General features: G+C 40.0%; 1 protein-coding gene across 2 annotated transcripts in view; it reads left to right on the plus strand.

Moving 5' to 3' along the window:
• The window catches only part of CDK15 (cyclin dependent kinase 15), a 238,383-nt gene extending 215,563 nt beyond the window's left edge, over window positions 1–22,820 (plus strand). Inside the window, exons 14-15 of one of the 2 annotated variants that reach the window (XM_073646449.1) lie at window positions 17,716–17,836; window positions 22,100–22,819. In XM_073646449.1, coding sequence (XP_073502550.1) covers window positions 17,716–17,825 — 110 coding nt within the window. In that variant the 3' untranslated portion in view covers window positions 17,826–17,836; window positions 22,100–22,819. Of the gene's footprint in view, window positions 1–17,715; window positions 17,837–22,099 lie in introns of both variants that reach the window. The other variant, XM_073646450.1, reaches the window with a different exon arrangement.
• Window positions 22,821–23,071: the final 251 nt, after the last annotated feature.

A 23,071-nucleotide genomic window follows, 5' to 3' on the forward strand; every position in this document is an offset into this window, starting at 1 on the left:
GATTTAAGTGTCATAAAGGTTTAATTATTTGCTTTTCAAATAAACCCATGGATGGTATTGTGTTTCAGGGCTCTTTGGATCACTGAAATTAATCTCAAACATCTGTGATAATTAGTTTGCCAGATGAGCGCAATTCAAGGAAAACTAGCTAAGAAGGACGTTCCACATTACTAAGCAGGCCACGGGTTTCAAGCAATATGGGAAAGAAAAGGGATCTCTCTGCTGCCGAAAAGCATCAAATAGTGCAATCCTAACAATGCTATGACGTCAGCGAGGAGGTGGTGGAGTCATTTTGGCCCAATATCATGGGGAGAGATCTGGTAAACCCCTTTATGGTCCTTGAAAGTGTGAAACCTCTGCATAGTATATAGAGTTTTTGACTGACCACTTATTCCCATGGTACAAAAAGAAGAACCATGCCATTGATAGCAAAATCATCTTCATGCATGACAATGCACCATCTCATGCTGCAAAGTATACCTCTGAGTCATTGGGCAAAAGAGGAGAGAAACTCATGGTGTGGCCACCATCCTCACCTGACCTCAACCCTATTGAGAACTTTTGAAGTATCCTCAAGTAAAAGATCTTTGAGAGTGGGAGGCAGTTCATATCAAAACAGCAGCTCTGGGGGTTTAGTCTGACATCCTGCAGAGAAATTCAAGCAGAAACTATCCAAAAACTCACAAGTTCTATGGATGTAAGGATTGTGACGGTGATATCAAAGAAAGGGTCCTATGTTAAATTATAACTTGGCCTGTTGAGATGTTTTTGATTGAAAAAGCTTTTGATTTCAGTAAATGTGACCTCTTAATTCTGCAAATTCAACAAATGACCATTTTCAGTTTTTTACAACCTATAAAATGTTTGGAAACTCTGTGGTGCATAATAATTTGGAACACTGCATTTTAAGTGTTTTTTTTTTAGTTTTGAAAAACACTTATCATTGGGAGGTGTGTCCAATGAAATGTGATTTATACACAAACAGTTGATGATTTCAAGATTATCCTGACTCATTTACTCCGACAATTTAGGAAAATCATATAATTACTAATAGCATTTGCATATATTTTGGAAAGCGGTATAAATATGGAATCTGTAACAGAGGATCCAAACAGAATCTCCAAAACAGATGTGAATATAACCTAAAGTTGGTTTTAGGTTCTTTTACTTATTAGAAGGTTATTTTATCCATTTTCCATTTAAAGTACACAACTTAAATAGCAAACACTGAGTAAAGTAGATTATAGTTGGAAAACAAAAGTTAGTTGGATACTTGTCCCTGTTACTTGTCTCATGTTTCTTGTTTGTCTCACAACTGTCAAGTTGTAGTTATAAGTATCCATGCAATGTGACCTGTATCAACTCAATTATGGCAACACCTCTTGTAAAGTAGTGTGCCCTAAATCTCTTAGATCTCAATCCCAAATTCAAAAAGTCAACATAAATTAAGTCACAGGAGAAAGAGAATTACCAAGGAAAGCCCATCCTACTAATCCCACCCAACTCCGCAACCAATATAAGCATAAGAGAAACATGCAAGCTGTGGGCCTGGTAATATTCTACTTCCATGTTATCAGGACTATAAAGTAGTGCTAAAGATTTGAGCTGATGAGTCAATGCACAAATAATGACCAAATTAGAAGGGTCATATCATTGCTTTCAATTTTAAACCTTTTTCAGATTTGCTGTGGTGTTTCTTTTATTTGAATTTTATTTTGTTGTTAAAATAACAAGAGTTAAAAATTTTCAGCTTTTGCATTGCCCAATACATCAGTCATACTTGGCTGACATTTACTCTTTTCTGTATCTTACGTCATCTTTGCTGTATAGATTGGGACAGAATGAGGATTCCATCATTAGAAAATTGGGGATTTAATGAAAGCTCCATTGGACTACAGGATGCTTAGATGAGGCATGGTAGCAACTCTTTACAGTTGTGGTGAAAAGTTATGAGACTGAAACAAATCTTGGTTTTTACATAGTTTGCTGCTTCCGTGTTTTTTAATCTTTTAGTCAAATATTTCTATAGTTATTGAAGTGCAATTGTAAACATTTCAGAAGTTTTTAAACTTTTATTGACAAATACATCAATTTTATGCAAAGACTCAATATTTATAGTGTTGACCCTTATCTTTCCAGACTTCTGTGATTTGTCCTGACAGTTAGATATTGGATTCTGGGTCAAATCCTGACACTGATGACCACTCAATTTTGTCTAGTCAGGGCTTGAAGTTTATCACAATTTCTGTGTTTTTTTTTTGTCCACCTGCTTTTTGAGGATTGACCACAAATTCTCAATGGGATTGAGATCTGGGGAGTTTTCTGGCCATAAACCCAACATTTCAATGTTTTGCTCACCAATACACTTAGTTATAATTTTTGCCTTGTGACATGGTCTCCATTATACTGAAAAATGCATTGTTCATCACCAAATTGCTACTGGATTTTTGGGAGAAGTTGTTCTTGGAGGATGTGTAGATACCATTCTTTATTCGTGGCAGTGTACTTAGGCAAAATTGTGAGTGAGCCCCCTCCATGGTTGTAAAGCAAGCCCACACATGAATGATCTTAAGATGCTTTACTATTGCCATGACACAGGAACCATGATGTCACTTACCTTTTCTTCTATAGACAATTTGTAGATGGTCTCATACAGTTTTTAGGGGGCTTCATTAGAGAAAATTACTATACCCAAGATCTCTGTAGTCCAATCCCTGTACTTGCTGCAGAATTTCAGTCTGTCCTTAATGTTTTTCTTGGAGACCAGTATTTTTTTTGCTGCCCATCCGGAAACGAGGCAAGCCTCCAAAAGCCTTTGCCTCAATTTGCATGTGGATGCACTGACATTTGCCTGCTGCCATTCCTGAGTAAACTCAGGACTGATGTTAAATCAATCCAGTAGCTGAATCCTCTTTAGGAGACAGTCCTGGTACTTGTTGAGCCAAACTCGCTCTTTGAAGTTCCTGATCCAATAAATGGTCGTTTAAGGTTGTGTGCCCACGATGCGGATTTAATGCATTTCCGCGGCAGCATTTCCACCGTGGAAACGCATTAAAATCGCTTGCTAAGATGCCTGCCATGTTTCCCAATGATAATCCGCATGTGCTGTGCACATGCTACGGAAATTTTCGCTGTGGACTATCATTGCAGAAAAATCTGCAGCACATCCGATTTGGGCGCGATTTCGCGGCAAAATCGCGCCCATTGACTTTCATTGAACCGCATAATATCGGCATGTATAGATTTATACATGCGGATTTTATGCGGTTCAATGCGCGGATGGTACCCGGGTCTGGAGAAGAGGAGACTCTCATCCGACCCAGGTACCATCGTACCCACAAGTTAAAAAAGAATTATAAGGTAAAAAATAAAAAAAAAATATTCATACTCACCTCTCTGGCGGCCCCCGCTGACGTCAGCGGTCAGGTGTTGGTCGCGTGACCATCAGCTGATTAAATGGCGTCACCGCAGGTCCTGCCAGTACACCGCAGGCTGCCGAGGAGAGAGGATCGCCACCGGGGCCGCCAGAGAGGTGAGTATAAGGTGTTTTTTTTTCTTTTTACTTTTTAATTCTTTTTTTATTAATTTATTTTTTTTAAGTAAAGATGCACCATTTGAAAGCAGAACTCTCCTCATAAGTTGGTCACACAATATAAATCCATCCCAGTTGCATGGATTTATATTGTGTGACCAATTTATATTGTCAAGCCCTTTTCCAAATGCATTTGAGTGATGCTCAAAATCACTTGGAAAATCGCTTGAAAAAACGCATGCATAAACGCATGTAAAAACGCTTAAAAAACGCATGTAAAATCCGCATGCGTTTTTTCTGCCAGGAAGAGGAAAAAACGCTCAGGAAATTTCTGCATCGTGGGCACATACCCTTGGGGCAATCTTACAAGAAACAATGTCCTTGCCTGTAAAGAGCTTTTGATACAAAGTAATTACGACTACATATGTTTACTTTGAGGTAACCTTGGTTAATAGAAGAAAATAATAGTTTCAAGAATCAGCCCCAGTTTTAAAGCAACAAGTTTGCTTTTATAATTCAATCAGCATGACAGAGTGATGTCAAATGTCTTGTCGACCTTTAAAACTAGAATGAAATAGTGGCCGCAGAGCAAAATGAAACATTTTTGTTTATTTTTAATTTTGCCTATCCATAGCGGAGATATTAGCAATCAATATATTTGGCACCTAATGAGTTGACTTTAGTTAAGTCCAAGTAGGTGTTATTAAATACTTTTCACTGGGGGCATGTATTTCTTCTCCCTGAATGAGTTGCTATTTGATAACACCCACTTGGACTTAACAAAAGTTAAAGGTGTGGTCCGAAACTAACATTTACTTTAATCCTAAACATCTGTCTATTTAACGTCATAATCCAATCACTTTTCTAATATACCTTAATTAAAAAGTCCCTACCGTTTCCTCTCTACTATAACTTTTTGTACCTACTACCTGTTTGATTTATTTATTTTTTTAAGTATTTAAAAACCCATGTATCATTTTTCCTTTACACTTCACGTATACGTACTGCTTTGTGTTGGTATATCACATATAAAATCCCAATGTAATACTTTTAAGTTTGTGAGTGTAACTTGAAAAAATGTGGAAAAGTTCATGGGTTATGAATACTTTTACAAGGCAATGTATCAGTACATCTTTATACACCTGTATTCTAGGGGTAAAATAAAAGTCAGAGACTTTTTACTTCCTATAAAATTAATAATAAAAAAAATTATGAAAAAAAATTACAATAATCACATTTTAATTGCATTTAAAAAAAAACTTAGAATTCAGCAAATAACACTATACATAGTGTAGCAAAGCCAGGTAGGACTGGGTTAAACCCTAGCACTGCAGGTCTTGATTAGATGCACCTGGCTAGGTTTAACTAAGAAACAGGGCCTGTGGTCACTAGAGGTGTCAGTCTGCTGGATGTTGAACAGAGTCGAGTGTGCTTCTGGTGAGTCACCAGCCAAAATGTGAGCGATAGCTGGGAGAGAGTCATGCCAGAATCTCTCTCTTAATGGAGACTGCATGGGTCAGCTAGGAAAGCTGAGCAGTCTGTGTGTTGGAGCTGCCGAAAACCATGTGGAGGCTGCAGCCTGTTAAGCGTGAACTGTGTCAGGAGTTGAACATTTCTGTTTGCCATTGGAAAGCTGTTGGAGCTCAGGCTGAAGGGAATACCAAAACTGATTGGGCCTCTTCTGTGTATGAAGTTTGCTCTGGGAGAAAGGACTGTAATCTGTTTGATTGAGGCCTCACTGACATATGTGCCCTGCTAAATGAGCTGTTTATTTGCTGTGATACCTTTGTGCCCAGAAGCGGCTATTTTTGGTTTTGAATCCCTGCGTGAACACTACCTATTGCCTACCTGAGGGAGTGAATCCCTACAATAGACATATTTGGTATGGCTGTAGTTGTAACAACTCGTACAATTAAGTGACCAGATTATTTACGGTGATCAGTAAATGGCGTAAAAAAAAAGGTGTGATATACAGTACAGACCAAAAGTTTGGACACACCTTCTCATTTAAAGATTTTTCTGTATTTTCATGACTATGAAAATTGTACATTCACACTGAAGGCATCAAAACTATGAATTAACACATGTGGAATTATATACTTAATAAAAAAGTGTGAAACAACTGAAAATATGTCTTATATTCTAGGTTCTTCAAAGTAGCCACCTTTTGCTTTGATGACTGCTTTGCACACTCTTGGCATTCTCTTGATGAGCTTCAAGAGGTAGTCACCGGAAATTGTCTTCCAACAATCTTGAAGGAGTTCCCAGAGATGCTTAGCACTTGTTGGCCCTTTTGCCTTCACTCTGCGGTCCAGCTCGCCCCAAACCATCTCGATTGGGTTCAGGTCTGGTGACTGTGGAGGCCAGGTCATCTGGTGTAGCACCCCATCACTCTCCCTCTTGGTCAAATAGCCCTTACACAGCCTGGAGGTATGTTTGGGGTCATTGTCCTGTTGAAAAATAAATGATGGTCCAACTAAACGCAAACCGGATGGAATAGCATGCCGCTGCAAGATGCTGTGGTTGCCATGCTGGTTCAGTATGCCTTCAATTTTGAATAAATGCCCAACAGTGTCACCAGCAAAGCACCCCCACACCATCACACCTCCTCCTCCATGCTTCACGGTGGGAATCAGGCATGTAGAGTCCATCCGTTCACCTTTTCTGCGTCGCACAAAGACACCGTGGTTGGAACCGAAGATCTCAAATTTGGACTCATCAGACCAAAGCACAGATTTCCACTGGTCTAATGTCCATTCCTTGTGTTCTTTAGCCCAAACAAGTCTCTTCTGCTTGTTGCTTGTCCTTAGCAGTGGTTTCCTAGCAGCTATTTTACCATGAAGGCCTGCTGCACAAAGTGTCCTCTTAACAGTTGTTGTAGAGATGTGTCTGCTGCTAGAACTCTGTGTGGCATTGACCTGGTCTCTAATCTGAGCTGCTGTTAACCTGCGATTTCTGAGGCTGGTGACTTGGATAAACTTATCCTCAGAAGCAGAGGTGACTCTTGGCCTTCCTTTCCTGGGGCGGTCCTCATGTGAGTCAGTTTCTTTGCAGCGCTTGATGGTTTTTGCAACTGCACTTGGGGACACTTTCAAAGTTTTCCCAATTTTTCGCACTGACTGACCTTTATTTCTTAAAGTAATGATGGCCACTCATTTTTCTTTACTTAGCTGCTTTTTTCTTGCCATAATACAAATTCTAACAGTCTATTCAGTAGGACTATCAGCTGTGTATCCACCTGACTTCTGCACAACACAACTGATGGTCCCAACCCCATTTATAATGCAAGAAAACCCACTTATTAAACCTGACAGGGCACACCTGTGAAGTGAAAACCATTTCCGGTGACTACCTCTTGAAGCTCATCAAGAGAATGCCAAGAGTGTACAAAGCAGTCATCAAAGCAAAAGGTGGCTACTTTGAAGAACCTAGAATATAAGACATATTTTCAGTTGGTTCACACTTTTTTGTTAAGTATATAATTCCACATGTGTTAATTCATAGTTTTGATGCCTTCAGTGTGAATGTACAATTTTCATAGTCATGAAAATGTAGAAAAATCTTTAAATGAGAAGGTGTGTCCAAACTTTTCGTCTGTACTGTATATATATATTTTTTACATTTAAAACCCATAAAAATATAATAAAAATATAACTCTTAGGCCGTGTTCACACGTAGCATAAATGCTAAAAAATTTTCCTGCTGTTTTTTATCTGCACATTTTCTGATGGTCCGCACCAAACTTCATTTAGGCTATGTTTACACGGTGCGTTTTTGCTACTTTCTTTGGTGTAGTTTTGCTACATTTTTTTTGGTGCTGATTACATGTGTCATTTGTCTACAGTACATGTTTTATAAAGTTATTTTTATTCACCAAAAACATAGCAAAACCTTTTTGCAACATTTTTGCACTCTCTCATTGCTTTCTATGGGTAAAAAAAAACGTGCAAAAAAAAAAGCTGATGGGTAAAAAAAAGAATTGACATGCTGCAGATTTAAAAAATGCAGCGGTGCTCAAAATCAGTCAGGAAAAAAATGTGCATGAGATTTCTAAAATCCCATAGATTTTGCTACTTCTGTAAAATACAGCTTCTTTTCTGCAAAAAAAAAATGCAGCAACAAAACACTGCATGTGAACATAGCCTTAATCTGGATGCTTTTATTTTCTAACCCAATTGGCTTTAGTAGGACCAAGGGCCACTTATAAGGTCTATGTTATCAAAGATTCCAAGTCCTTATAAGATATCAGTGTTCTTAAGGCAGGGAATAGATACGATAACAGCCAGATAGTGCACCATTTGGGGATAAGTGATCTCTTAATTAAGATGGTAAGCTTACAGAGAAAAAAATACACAGTATAGAAACAGCAAGTGAAATAAAGCCACTAAGCACATAAGATAAAAAATAGAAGATGAAGAGAGTGTGAAAGACACAGAACATGCCTTCGCTCTCCGGCAATTTCTTATTAACTCCGAATCTGACAGTCTAATTACCTCAGGAGCCTCGTGCTCTGAATAAATAAATATGCAAGTGACTGCTCAGAATGGGGAGATGGGAGATTAACCACCCCGACAGGCAGACAGGGAGAACAGTTTATTCTCAGATTGCACAGTGTTATAATATCTTCTCCTACTTAATGAGCTGCCTTCAATGTACACAAGTTTCTGGGTTGAACTGATTTTCACTTTAAAAAGTTTAAAGCTCATCAGAAAACTTCATTTCTGGAAACTTTAGCTGCCAAGTATATCTCGTCCTATCAAGAAATATTAACCCTGGCAACCAAACTACTATCATAAGCGGTTTCTATAATTAAGGGTTATATATGAATACCATTTTCGGTTTATAGATTGATATAATGTATTATCTTTTCAATTCTGCTCGTTAATAACTTGTCAACAGATTCACTAACAGCTTAAGCCCCCCATACACTTCAGATAGCTGACGGCCAAACGAGGGTTTGGCTGATCATTCAGCCAGCAGCTATCTTGCCCTATTCTCCCATACACAGCTGCAATCACTCTGCTGAGAGAGCCACTGCCAGGCTTATCTGGCAGTGTCTTATCTCTTATAAGACTAAAGGATCAGCAGTCCGAAATTGTACATGTCAAATCCTTATCTCCTCTGAAAATCATTTGTCTGAAGCCCCTATACATACAAGGCTACATTTACACATCTGCATGACACGTCCTTGCGCTGTCCATTTTTTTTCACAGACAGCAAACTGCTCCATAGAGGTTCATTGAGCCACACACATCAGTTTTAAAAACGGGTCCCCGTTTCTGTCGATGAGACTAAGAGGATGTCCTATTCTCATCCATTTTGCAGATCAAACTCGGTCTTTAAAGTCTATGGAGATCCGTGAGACACGGATGAAACCAGGAAGATAAGACATTATACTTCAGAGATCCATCTGAATTTCATCCATTTTAACTCATACATTGTTGAGGATGCATTCCCATATCCGTGTGAAATGTCCGAGTGCTGTCCAATTTTTTCTTGGACAGGACTCTGGTGGTCCATAAAGATCCATTCATACACATCTGTGAAAATGACGGATCTGAGAATGAGACCTCTGAAACTCAGAGCATGCCCTATTCTGATCCAATACTCAGTGGGTTCAGACAGCCCACAAGAGAAATGGACGAGTAAAAAACTGATGGAACAAGAAAGTAACTAGGAAAACACCTGTGAAAAAAAAATTGGTTTGTTTCTTTCTGATGTTAAGGGCAGGTGCATATTATTGTATGCTGTCCATCCAAAAATGGGTCCGATTATGCCAATCACTCTCTGATCAGAGTGTGATATATGATATGATTATACATACTCTAGCAATTGTTGGGGATGTTGCCCTTTTAATTTTTGGTCCAACTGTATGCTAAATTTTAATATCACCAAATAAAGAAATATCTTTATATTAGATTTTCTCGAAGGTGGAGAAGAAAAAAAAACAAAGTTTCTCCATCTTCTCTATTCAGTCTGTCCATGAAAATCAGGCCACATTCTGATGGCATCTGAGTGCGGTCTGATGTTTTGACGGATCGCATTCGGAGCGAAACTACTGTCGCTTGCACGAGCCTTAATACTCACACAGACATGTGAATTTAACGTTAGACTGTTGGCTGAACCCATCAATATTGGCGGGATCAGTGGACATTAGTTTAATGTATATGGGGGCTTTTAGCCTCTTACAATGTTAAATTGCCAATGCACCATCTATTTAGATATATTCAGGATCGTTATAAAGAGTAATGCAATGAATTTACAACGTTACCTAACTCTTTTATGTAGACAGATTCCGCACATAAATTGTGTGCAAATGTGAATCTACCATACAGGACCTGAAACATGTGGGTGTACACTGAGCAGTGAGGCATCTAGGCATCTGTCTTCAAACATATAAGAATTCCCAGCAACCATCAGCTGGCGCTGAGTAGAAAATAAGAAAATGTTAAGAAAAAGTAATCAAATGTAGGTGTAAATAAAGAGCGATCCCAATGGGGTGAGGGTAGAGAAAGGGGGACGCTTAGCATTAATCCTCTGGAAAGTCTTACAAGGATTTTCTCACTTAAAGGGCCTTTTACATATGGCAATGATTTAACGAAAGAACAATTGTACGAATGGTCATTGCTGATCACTGCTAGGCCATTAAGCAACAAATGAGAAAAATTTGCTAACATAAAATTATCATTGGTCAGCAGTACGTCCATTTGTGTAAACCAGGGATGAGCTACCGATGTGATAGTAGAAGAAAACGAACATTCGTGGGAACCTTCACAAGTTATTGATCAAGTAATGATTGCTCTTTACTTGCAGTTTATCTGGATGTTTAAAAGATCCTAAAGCCCCCGTCACACTAAGCGAGATCACTAGCGAGATCGCTGCTGAGTCACAAGTTTTGTGACGCAACAGCGACCTCAGCAGCGATCTCGCTACGTTTGACACGTAGCAGCGACCAAGCCCTTGCTGTGAGATCGCTGGTCGTATCAAAATGGCCTGGACCATTTTTTGATCGTTGAGGTCACGCTGGGTAGCATGCCTCGGTGTGTTTGACACCTTACCAACGACCTCGTTGGTGACTCAGAACTGAGACACATAGGCTTGCATCGTTATACAGGTCGCTACAGGTCGCCGTATCCATAGCGACGGAGCAACGATCCCTGCCAGGTCATATCGTTGTCGGGATCGCTGTAGCGTCGCTAAGTGTGACGGATGGTACCTTAAGACAATCCTTTTGCAAGTGCATTTTAAGGCTTCAAATACCAAGATGAAAAAATAAGTTATGACACAATCCCTTTAAATGTCTATTGAGACGAGCTCATCTTGGCCCATTAATGAGCGCTAATCGACTGACTTTATCCAAGTCAATGGGTGCTTATTTACTGGCCTGTTTCCAAAGATTATTATTTATTATTATAGCGCCATTTATTACATGACGCTTTACATGTGAAAAAGGGGTATACATACAAGAACAATTACAATAATCTTGAACAAAACGTGAGGGTGACTGGAACAGGAGGAGCGAGGTCCCTGCCCGTGAGGGCTCACAGTATACAAGGGATGGGTGAGGATACAGTAGGTGAGGGTAGAGTTGGTCGTGCAGCGGTATGGTGGAGCGAGGGTTACTGCAGGTTGTACGCTTGTCGGAAGAGGTGGGTCTTCAGGTTCCTTTTGAAGGTTTACATGGTAGGCGAGAGTCTAATACGAGGGTCAGTCAATAAGTAATGCCTCCTATTTTTTTTCTCCTTAAATAAGGTAGTTATGTTAAATATTCGAATTTGGCACAATTCCTCAAACCTTCTTCTCCAATCCACAACAATTGCAACTTCCTGCACTAACAGGTGGCAGGACTGTATCCGTTTGCAAAATGGCTGACATCGATGTTCGTATTAGACAACGTTCTGTGATTGAATTCTTGCATGCAGAAGGTGAAACGCCCATTCGAATTCATGAGAGACTGAAAAATGTGTGCGGTGATGCAACAGTGGATGTCAGTACTGTTAGACGATGGGTTCGTCGCTGTAACACAGCTGAAGGGCCATCACCGTTGGCTGACAAAATGCGGAGTGGCAGGCCAGTAACCACAGTGACTCCAAGCAACATTGAGCGAGTCGATGACATCATTCGTGGTGACCGCCGGGTGACTGCAGATGAATTGTGTGGCATTATCTGCCTCAGTAAGGCTGTGTGCCCACGATGCGTTTTTCAAGCGTTTATGCTGCGGTCCCGTGGCTGAGGGTGGTCAGACCAGTGGTAGTCTATGATGTGTTTTAGGTAATGTCCGACTACGCCACCCGTGGATTGCGGTCAGGGAGGACCGCCGCTGCATGGCAGACCGCTGAGGCTGGTGTTGGGGATGCAGCAGGGAATGGTACAACTCCCCACGGGAGGAGTGTAGCCTCAGGGCAGTGTGATGGGATGCTGGGGGTGATGGTGCAGGCGCAGCAGTAACCACACAGAGTCCTATAATGCAGTCCAGGGTCTTTTACTGCAGATCTTATTATAGACCCAACAGGAGTACAGGGTAGGAATGGACCTGGGTGTCTGAGGGCATTCAGGCGAGCTCCGCTGGTCAGGGTGAGTGGGTAGGCCTTCCGTGCTCTCTCTGCCTTTGCTGACTATCTCCCCCTTTAGTGGTATGATAGCCCACGTCCCTGAGCTTGCCTTGTACTATGCCTGTATGGCTTGCGACTCGGGCCTTAGGTACCTGTAGCTTCTCCGTGCTGTACCGGTCCCTCTGTGTGGCGGAACCTCCAGGCTTCTTGGCCAAGGGACCTAAAATCCCTCGCAGGTAGATGATCCGCTGCAGGACTTGCAATCCTGACAGCCTCGGACCTCAGTGTCCGGTATGTAGTTTCTCTCTACCAGGACTGGCTCTCGTCGCCTCTGTCCCTGGCTTTCTGCTCCTACTTTGCCTCCTGGACTCCTCAGCTGCGGCTGACCTGTCCCTCTGCTTCTGGGAACTCTTCTGGATACTTCAGAAGTGGGTCCTGGTCTCTCTAACCCTGCCCTCAGTACCAGTTTTTATAGGGGCAGCCTGCTCCCCCTACTGGCCTGGGACAGGAGATGCGGCATGCAAATGGTCCATGAGCAGAGAACCTCCCTCCTGCTCTCAGACACAGCCTTACAAGTTTGTGGCATCCAGGCCTGGGGTGACACATATGCTGCGCTCAAAAATACGCAGCATGTCCATTAATTTTGCGGACACGCGGCGTAATCGCCGCCATTGACTTGCATTAGAACGCGCCAATTCCACAAGACTGCATCTGTACTTGCGTAATTGGCGCGTTCTAATGTGCGGATGGTACCCGGGTGTAGAGGAGAGGAGACTCTCATCCAGACCTGGGTACCATAGAATCTGTAAAAAAAAGAATTTAAAATAAAAAATAAAGTTTATACTTACCTTCCAATGCCCTCCCGGTGTTTTGTCCACGCCGTCCGGTCTCTTGCAATGCTCGCACTGTAGTGAAGGACCTGCCATGGCGTCATTGAGTCATGTGACCCATCACATGACTCAATGACGTCACCGCAGGTCCTTCACACCACCGCGAGCATTGCAAGAGACCGGACGCAGCAGAGATGACACCGGGAAGACACCGGAAGGTGAGTATAATCTTTTTTTTTTTATTTTTTACCATTCTTATTCTTTTTTTTAACTATTACTTGGTCACACTATATAAATCCATGCCGGTTGCATGGATTTATATAGTGTGACCAACTTGTCAAGCACTTTTCCAAGTGATGCTCAAAATCGCTTGGAAAACTGCTTGAAAAAACGCATGCGAAAACGCATGTAAAAACGCTTCTCTCTGGCATGTAAATCTGCATGCGTTTTTTTCTGCCAGAGAGGCAAAAACGCACTGCATCAAATCTGCTACGTGGGCACATAGCCTAAAGGCAGTGTGATGAAAATGATTGGACAACTGGGATACAGAAAAGTTTGTGCACGGTGGGTCCCAAGAATGCTTTTTACCATGCTGGAATACATGCCCTTGTTAAACGGTGGACCAAGACTGTGGAAATGGATGGAGATTATATTGAAAAGTGACAAATTAATCGTTAATGTTGTGGTTTTCATCCTATGTAATTGCATTTGAATTTCTTGCCAATTAAAAGGAGAAAAAAAGTAGGAGGCATTACTTATTGACTGACCCTCGTATATTGGGGTAGAGAGTTCCAGAGTAGGTGAGATACACGGGAGAAATCTTGTATGCGACTGTGGGCAGAGGAGATAAGAGGGGAGTAGAGAAGGAGATCTTGTGAGGATCGGAGGTTGCGTGCAGGTATGTACCGGGAGACTAGGTCACAGATGTATGGAGGAGACAGGTTGTGGATGGCTTTGAATGTCAAGGTTAGGGTTTTTCAAGCTTCCCATTAGAAACAGGTAAAACTTTGGGTGAACCTCACATTGTAGATTAATGTATTATAGGTATAGGACACTGAGTGGTCTTTGATCTTGTTTTAGCTACATAGGGTAAATCCCGGCGTAGTGTATTTGTTGTGGCCACATTCGACTACTCCATTGATCGGTTGGTATGTACACATATGAATTCTCTATATCCTGTCTTTTTCATCAATTCTAGGAATTGTTTTTCCAACATTATATTTCTTATTGTAGGACTTCCCATATTTACCTATCGCAGCAAGTTCAGACCATACACTTTTCCACTTTTTATACGGGTAATTATATATGTATATACAGTGTTTCTATATTTCTACTGCCATAATGATTATGTCATCATGACTGTTATTTAATTTCACCAAGTATCGATATCACATATCTTACTACTTGATTTTTCTCTTCTGTCCTATATTTTATAAATTATTGGAAGTTTTTCTGATGTAGTGGTTCTAATATTGTAACATTATTGTTCCCTGTTTGGGGAATGATTGCTGTCTCTCATTCTGTACCTACTTTCTATTGATATACTTAGGTTGTCTTAATGATGTATGTACATGGCTATTGACCTCTTTTTGTTTGTTCTCCTTACATATTTTTTAAATTATTTCGTTTGAAGCCCCTGAGGAAAACCCGTATGGGTTGAAACGTTGGGCATTAATTTTTCCATTGCATTGGACTCTGCTGTATGTACATTAATAAAAAAGACATACATTAACTTTGGATCTCAAGACTATTTTTTTTTGAGTGCCGGAACCTTTTTCTGATCTATGTAATACATTTTTTGGATTCTTGGCACCTACAGTATATGGTGAGCCCAGTCTTTCTATGAAGGTTAGGGTTTTGACTGGTGTCTCTGGGCAATGGGGAGCCAGTTAAGGGATTGACAGAGGGGAGAGGCTGGGGAATAGCGGGGGGGCAGGTGGATTAGTCGGGCAGCAGAGTTTAGGATAGATTGGAGGGGTGTGAGAGTGTTGGAAGGGAGGCCAAAGGTTAGGAGGTTGCAGTAGTCGAGGCTGGAGATGATGAGGGTGTGCACTAATGTTTTTGCAGATTCGTGGTTGAGGAATGTGTGGATCCGGGAGATATTTTTGCGTTGGTGTCGGCAGGAAGTGGAAAGAGCTTGGATATATGGTTTGAAGGAGAGATCAGAGTCCAGGGTTACCCCAAGGCAGCGAGCTTGCGGGACTGGGGAGAGTTTACAGCCATTGAGATTGATAGATAGGTCAGATGGGGGATATGAATGAGAGGGTGGAAAGATGATGAATTCTGTTTTATCCATGTTTGTTCTGTCCCCATAGAGCATTATAGTATCGCTAGCACATCACCTGTTTAAATGGGGCGATGTGCTACCGATAAAGATAATCTTTATACTGGCATAAACAATCCAATCACCTGAGGAACAAGCGTTTTACTTATTGATCAGATGATTGCCAGCATCTGTATACAGGCCAATAATCAGGAACAAACATTCTTATGAATTTGCTCATTCAAGAATTGTCTGCTGTGTAAATGTCCTTTAACAGTAGTAGTCCATTACTTTGACCATAGCTGGATGTATGATTGCAAAGGTTGTTGACCTGTTTGCACTAATTTCCTTATATACATAGTGTTCCTAATTATTATGCAAATGCTATTTTTCTCTGATTTTCATAAATGGTTGATGCAAATGAGTCAGTATAATGTTCAAATAATCAACCATTTGATTATAAATCACATTATATTGGACAAACCTCCCAATGAAAACAGTATTTTTTTCAAAACTAAAAATGCTCAAAATGCATTGTTCCAAATTCCCATTTACTAAAATCAAAAGCCTTTTCAATCAAAAACATCTTAATAAGCCAAGTTACATGTTAACATATGGCCCCTTCTTTGATATCCCCTTCACAATTCTTGCATCCATTGAATTTGTGAGTTTGTGGGTAGTTCCTGCTTGAATTTCTTTGCAGGATAACAAAATAAACCCCCAGAGCTGCTGTTTTGATTTGAACTGCCTCCCACCCTCATTTATCTTTTGCTTGAGAATACCCCAAAGTTTCTCAATAGGGTAGAGGTCAGAGGAGGATGGTGGCCACACCATGAGTTTCTCTCCTTTTATGTCCATAGCAGCCAATGACTCAGAGGTATTCTTTGCAGCATGAGATGGTTCATTGTCGTGCATGAACATGATTTTCTACATATGGCATGGTTATCCTTTTTGTACCATGGAAGAAAGTGGTCAGTCAGAAAATCTACATACTTTGCTGAGGTCATTTTCACAACTTCAAGGACCATAAAGGGGCTTCCCAGATCTTTCCCCATTATTCCAGCCCAAAACATGTCTCCTCCACCTCCTTGTTGACATTGCAGCTTTGTTGGAACATGGTGGCCATCCACCAATCATCCACTGCTCCATCCATCTGGACCATCCAGGATTGCATGTCACTCATCAGTAAACAGCACTGTATTAAAATTAGTCTTCATGTATGTCAGGGCCAACTGCAACCATTTATGTTCATGAGCACTGTTTAGTGGTGGACGAATAGTAGGTTTATGCACAACTACAAGCTTCTGGAGGACCCTACACCTTGAGGCTCATCGAACTCCAGTAACACCAGCTGTTTCAAATACCTGTTTTCCTGCTTTGTAATAATATTTTATCAGCTGCTCTCTTAAGCTGATGAATTTGTGGAAAGCTTCCTCATTATGCCTTTATCTGCACAAACACGTCTGTGTTCTGTATCAGCCACAAATCTTTTCACTTTATGATGATCACACTTAAGTTTTTGTGAAATATCTAATGTTTACCTACTTTGTCCAAGGCATTGCACTATTTGACGCTTTTCGGGAGCAGAGAGATTCTTTTTCTTTTCCTTATTGCTTAAAACCTGTGGCCTGCTTAATAATGTGGAACGTCCTTCTTAAGTAGATTTCCTTTAATAGGGCTCAACTGGCAAACTAGTTATCCCAGGTGTTTGACATTGATTTCAGTGATCCAAAGAGCCTTGAGACACAATACCATCCATAGGTTTATTTGAAAAAACAAAAAAATACATCTTAAAGGCAATTGGGCAGCACGGTGGCTCAGTGGTTAGCACTGCAGCCTTGCAGTGCTGGTGTCCTAGGTTCAAATCCTACCAAGGACAACTTCTGCAAAGAGTTTGTATGTTCTCCCTGTGTTTGCTTGGGTTTCCTCCAGGTTCTCCGGTTTCCTCCCACACTCCAAAGACATACTGATAGGGAATTTAGATTGTGAGCCCGATGGGGCAGTGCCGATAATGTTTGTAAATCGCTATGGAATTAATGGCGCTATATAAGTGAGTAAAATAAGTAAATAAATTAAATCCAATTTACATAATTTGGAAAGCGGTGTACATGATGATAACATTTAGTCTCTGGCGGCTTGTCATGGAAATTGAATATGTGGCATGTAACACAAGAGTCAGACATACTCCAACAGCCAGTTCTCATCATCTGCCATTCTCAAGGCTGCTATAAAGTATGTCAATTGAGCACTACAGAACAAAGTCAAGATTTCAGTAAGTGAATGTCAAGAAGGGTAGTATTCTATTGCGATGTAAATCAAGAGAACGTAAAGAATATTGGCCATCTATACAAATTCACCTTTACTGTTGAGTCTAGAACCATGTCAATTACTCTGTGCAGAAAATTTGGTTAGTTCCTGCTAGACACATGCACTTCGCCTATTGGTTCTTTTTGGCCACACAATCATTGCCATTAAAGTTTTGTACATGTAACTAAAAAAACTCTGAGTGAAGACTAACTCTGCATGTTTTACTTTCAGTGCGGTCCATATTCACTGTTCCGGGTCTGAGTCTTAAACCTGAAATCCGAGATCTGATTATCCCACATCGGAAAAGTTCTCAGCCAACCGCACATCATAAGCCGTGGTGAACATTACAGAGGTAAGTCTCCACAGTACAAATCACATAATTGTGTAATTTATAACATACATATAATACATTTTGTAATAGTACTTACATGGGAGGCTCCATACTACACATTTGTCATATGTCATGTTATTACTTTAATGCAACAATGTTACATAGAGGTGAACATGTGTTTAATCACATCATTCTCTTCTGTAGTTGGGTTTACAATCCAAAGTCTCTCAATGTCTGCAGACTTGATCAAAATCATTAACAATAAATAACAAATTGAAAGATTACACCACATGTACCCCAAAATCATAGTCCAAATTAATTTCTCTAAGATAGAGATTTGAATTCCCTGAATAGATGACGTTAAATGATTAAACTTCTGGCTGCATGCAGCCACCACTAGAGGAGGCCTAACAACTTACTGTATACTCTCAATACTTAGAAATACTTAGAAATCATCATTAACCCCTTCACCCCAATTTTTTCAATTCTGGCCAGCGTCACTTTATGAGGTAATAACTCTGCAACACTTGAACATATCCCAGTGATTCTGTGATTGTTTTTTCATGACACATTGAACTTCATGTTAGTGGTAAATTTTGTTCTTTATTTTTTGATTCTATTTATGAAAACATCAAAAATTTGAAAATTTAGCAATTATAAAACTTTACATTTTTATGCCCTTAAACTAGATATTTATAACACAAAAAAGATAATAAATAACACTTACCACATGTCTACTTTACATCAGTATAATTTTTGAAACATAATTTTTTTTGTTAGGAAGTTAGAAGGGTTAAAATTTTATCATCAATTTTTCATTTTTCCAACAAAATTTAGAAAACCAGTTTTTGTTGGGACCTCATCCATTTTGAAGTGAATTTGAGGGGCCTATGTAAAAGAAAATACCCAAAAGTGACACCATATTAAAAACTAGACCTCTCAAAGTGGTCAAAACCACATTCAAGAAGTTTATTAAACCTTTGGGGGCTTCATCAGAATTAAAGCAATGTGAAAGGAAAACATGAAAATTTTACTTTTTCTCACCAAAATATTCATTTAGCCCAAAATTTTGCATTTTAAAAAGTGTAACAGGAGAAAATGGATGATACAATTTGTTGTGCAGTTTCTCCTGAGTACACCGATACCCCATATGTGGTGGAAAACTACTGTTTGGGTACGTGGCAGGGCTTGGAAAGAAAGGAGCACCCTTCAATTTTTTGAATGCAAAATTGGCTGGAATAGATAGTGGACGCCATGTCGTGTTTGCAGAGCCCCTGATGTGCCTAAACAGTGGAAACCCCCTCAAGTAGCCCAATTGTGGAAACTACACTCCTCAGGGAACTTATCTGAAGGTGTGGTGAGCATCTTGAACCCACAGGTGCTTCACAGGATTTTATAAAAATGAGCCGTGAAAATGAAAGAATATATTTTTCCCCAAAAATGTTGCTTTAGCGCCATATTTTTCCTTTTCACAAGGGTAACAGGGGAAAATGGACCTCAAAATATGTTGTGCGATTCCTCCTGTGTACACAGATACCCCCTGGAGTTCAAATTTTGCTGGAATGGTTTGAGGGTGCTATGTCACATTGGGAGAGGCACGGAGGTGCCAGAACAGCATAGCCTCCCATAAGTGACCCCATTTTACAAGCTACACCCCTCATTGAATTCAAAGGGGTGCAGTGATCATATTGACACCACATGTGACTCACAGAATTTAATACCATTGAGCGATGAAGAAAAAAAATTACATTTTTACCACTAAAATATGGTTTTAGCCCCAAATTTTTAATTTTTATTAAGGCTAATAGGAAAAATGGACCTCACAGTTTGTTGTGCAATTTCTCCTGAGTGCGCCAATACCCTACATGTAATCGGGAACTACTTTTCAGGCACAGTGGAAAGTTCAGGAGGGAAAGAGCGCCATATTGTAGTTAAGATTTGGCTGTTATGGATTGCGAGTGCCATGACCCACTGGAAGAGCCCTAGAGGTGCCAGAACAGCAGAACACCCCCACTAGTGACCCCATTTTACAAACTACAGCGCTCAATGAATTAATCTAAGGGTGCAGTAATCATATTGACGCCACACGCGTCACAGAATTTATACCATTGGGCAGTGAAGAAAAATGATTACATTTTTACCACAAAAATGTTGTTTTAGCTCCAGATTTTAAATTTGGGCATGGGGAAATTATTAAAGCTGGCAAAAAAAAAATTCACACCATTTCTGCTGAAGATAGCAATACCCCATACTGTATGTGGATGTACAGTACTGCTTAGCCACAAGCCGAGACTCGGGAGGGATTGAGCGCTATTTGACCATTGAGAACAAATTATCGTAGAATAGTTTGTGGACTCCATATACAGAGCCAATTAGTCCGAGAAGAGCAGAATCTCCCCTCAAGTCACCCCATTTTGGAGATTACAACCCTCTGGGAATTTATCCACAGATGTAGTGATGATTTTGACTCCATGTGTGTTTTCCAGAAACAAGCAGCAGTGAATGTTGCTGAGTGAAAATTGCAAATCTGCTATTGTAGTGCCCAGTACTTTGTAGTGCCCAGTACATTATGCCTAGCTCGTGCTTCTGGAGACATGGACCACGTAGATTAGGCAGGCTCTGATTACAGCAATGTATCACTTACTAGGCTTTTTGTAGTTTTAATAAAATCAATGTTTTATTAGCAGGTGATTATCTTGGGAGGACTAGTTGTCTTGTGCTATGTAATCCTCCTGCTCTGTGTATTCCCGCCCCCGCACTGATTAGCAGCATTCTGCCTATGCACAGTGTGCACAGAAAGCTGACACTCAGTGATATGGGCGGGGTTATAAAAAAACTCAGCATTTAGAGAACTGCAGATGGGAAAATTGTAATTTTATCAAAACTGATTCCAGTAATTTGTCACCTACTGGGCTGCTTAGTGCAGAGTCCCTGCCCCTACATCATGTCTTTCTCAAATTACATAACAAAAAACTTGGTGACAACAAAATCCCTTTAACACAATATATAGTAAGCCCCTAGTCTTCCTCTATGCAGTAGTTTTGGAAAGATGTCCAAAAAATATGTGAAATTAAAGAGGGCAGAAAATTGAATTTAGAAATTAGATTAAAAATATATTAACATTGATGTTTAATGGCGGGCAATCACTTTAAGGCCAAAATGGGCAGCAGGTTTGTCCTTTAGAAAGTTCTCCCAATGTTAAGATGATTATATGTTCCTGTGGGACCCCCAATAAGAAGCTATAATTATGGGGGGTGACTTGTAGGCAAGAGTTCAATTTCCCGTTAGTGCCACCACATGGCATATGTAGCATTACACAGTGCCCTTTACCCTGTATAATTCACAGTTGTGTTGGGTATTTGAAGGCAGGAACAACTTTTTACAGAGACTTTCCATTCATTTTAGCTTTTTGAGATGGGTCGAAGGAGAGTCACAAGTAGATAATAATAATTTTTATTTACATAGCGCCAACATATTCCGCAGCACTTTACAATTAAGCGGGGACATGTACAGACAATAAATTCAATACAAGGTAAGACAGTTTAAACAGTTACATCAGGAGTGAGGTCCCTGCTCGCAAGCTTGCAATCTACAAGATACCTGACTAAATTTACAGATGGCTAGTTCTGAGAATGAACAGTTTAATTTGGCTACAATTCCAGAATTCAAGAACAGATTGAAACTGAACATTTATTTTCAACTCTTAAAACCTATTCCTTGCTGGATCGGACTAATAATTGGTGACCTGTGGTCACTTTTAGCACTTTAAAAAATATATAGTTTAGTATTAAAAAAAATCACATTTCAAAATACAGCAAACTTGTGCACATCATAAGTGAGAATTATTATGGAAACATATAATGGCTATTGTATGAAAGTCTGGTTGGTTATTTAGGAACACTCGGGAAGTAAGACGCGTGCTACAAAGTGCTGTGTCATATGATCCTTCCATTATTTCATGTTTTTCTTGAGGGGTGGAGATGATCCATGGAATGGATTCCAGTAGGAAGTAAATGGTTGGACTTGATGAAGTTTGGCTTGTTCCAATAACTGAGTACGCCATGCCTTTTGTTTTGTTTGTCTTTCATTTGCCATAGATCACTTGCTTATGAGACCCATCAGGGTCAAACTGTAAACTGTTCAGGGAATATGGTAATGAGAGGTTTTGCTTTTTAGGAAGTTTATGCTTGGGATCCCTATGTCTGAATACATTGCCTCATTGTTGTGTGATATATTGCATGTTAAATGCTTATAAATAACCCCTCGCTTTCTTCTTTTATCTAGATGGACTGTCAGCCATAGGCTCTGTATGCACCTGTTTGAATGTACCAGCCTTCCATCCTACTTTGCACACCTTCCCCAACCTGCTGCCTTCTTATTAGAGAAGCCATCTTGAAATAAAATGGAAGAATAATGCACCTTACAAAAATGTATACTCTGCTTTATCCAGTTCTCCACAGCGGGAATAATCAATTCTCCTGAAGCTTTGCTGCTTTTCAATAGCAAAGACTGTCTAATAGAGACAGTTGATCAGTAGTACTCATTTTTCTTCAGAATAACCCCATAACCCACATTTATTACCACTGACATTTCATACCTCGCTAGATTAATAAGTACCAAATTTATTAACAAGCACGCCTCCTTAAAAATTTGATGCATCTTTGAATGTTCTTAAGATAGAAAATACAATCTGCTCCTGAGCCATCTTCTGCCTCCCTACTTGGTAAATTTGTTGGACACATGCCGAACATACGCCATCCAAAGTGAGCGCAACGTAAAAAGCTAAATTTTGGTGTAATTTTGCCACCTGCAATGATTTACAGTAATTACTTAGTTGGCAACATTCTAGAAAAAGGTTTCATCTACCTTTTACCAACAGATTGTGATATTATTAGAGTGAAATGAGAATATGAGACTTAGAAATGTTCACTTTTTTAACAGATCTAGTACTGCTGATTAACTTGTTGCTGTACATTTAAATATGAAGTCACGTACTGCTGAAATCATAGTAAATAAACTTCTATACAATACCATTCTTTGTTGTGCATAATTCTGGTATTAGCTACCTGCGGCTAGCTTGTACAGATAGATTGGGGAATCCTACAGCACCTTCATCTAGTTACAATTAGTCACTAAATATATAATATGCGAGTATTATTACTCAGCGGAACAATCGTCTAATCCAAGGATCCTATGTAGTTTTGTCAAGGTGCAGATTGGCATCAATGACCAAGTTAAAGCTTGGTGGAAGGTCCT

Source organism: Phyllobates terribilis, unplaced genomic scaffold (assembly GCF_046119375.1).
Source record: "Phyllobates terribilis strain yellow unplaced genomic scaffold, ASM4611937v1 Scaffold_9__5_contigs__length_417890890, whole genome shotgun sequence".
Lineage (NCBI taxonomy): Eukaryota > Metazoa > Chordata > Amphibia > Anura > Dendrobatidae > Phyllobates > Phyllobates terribilis.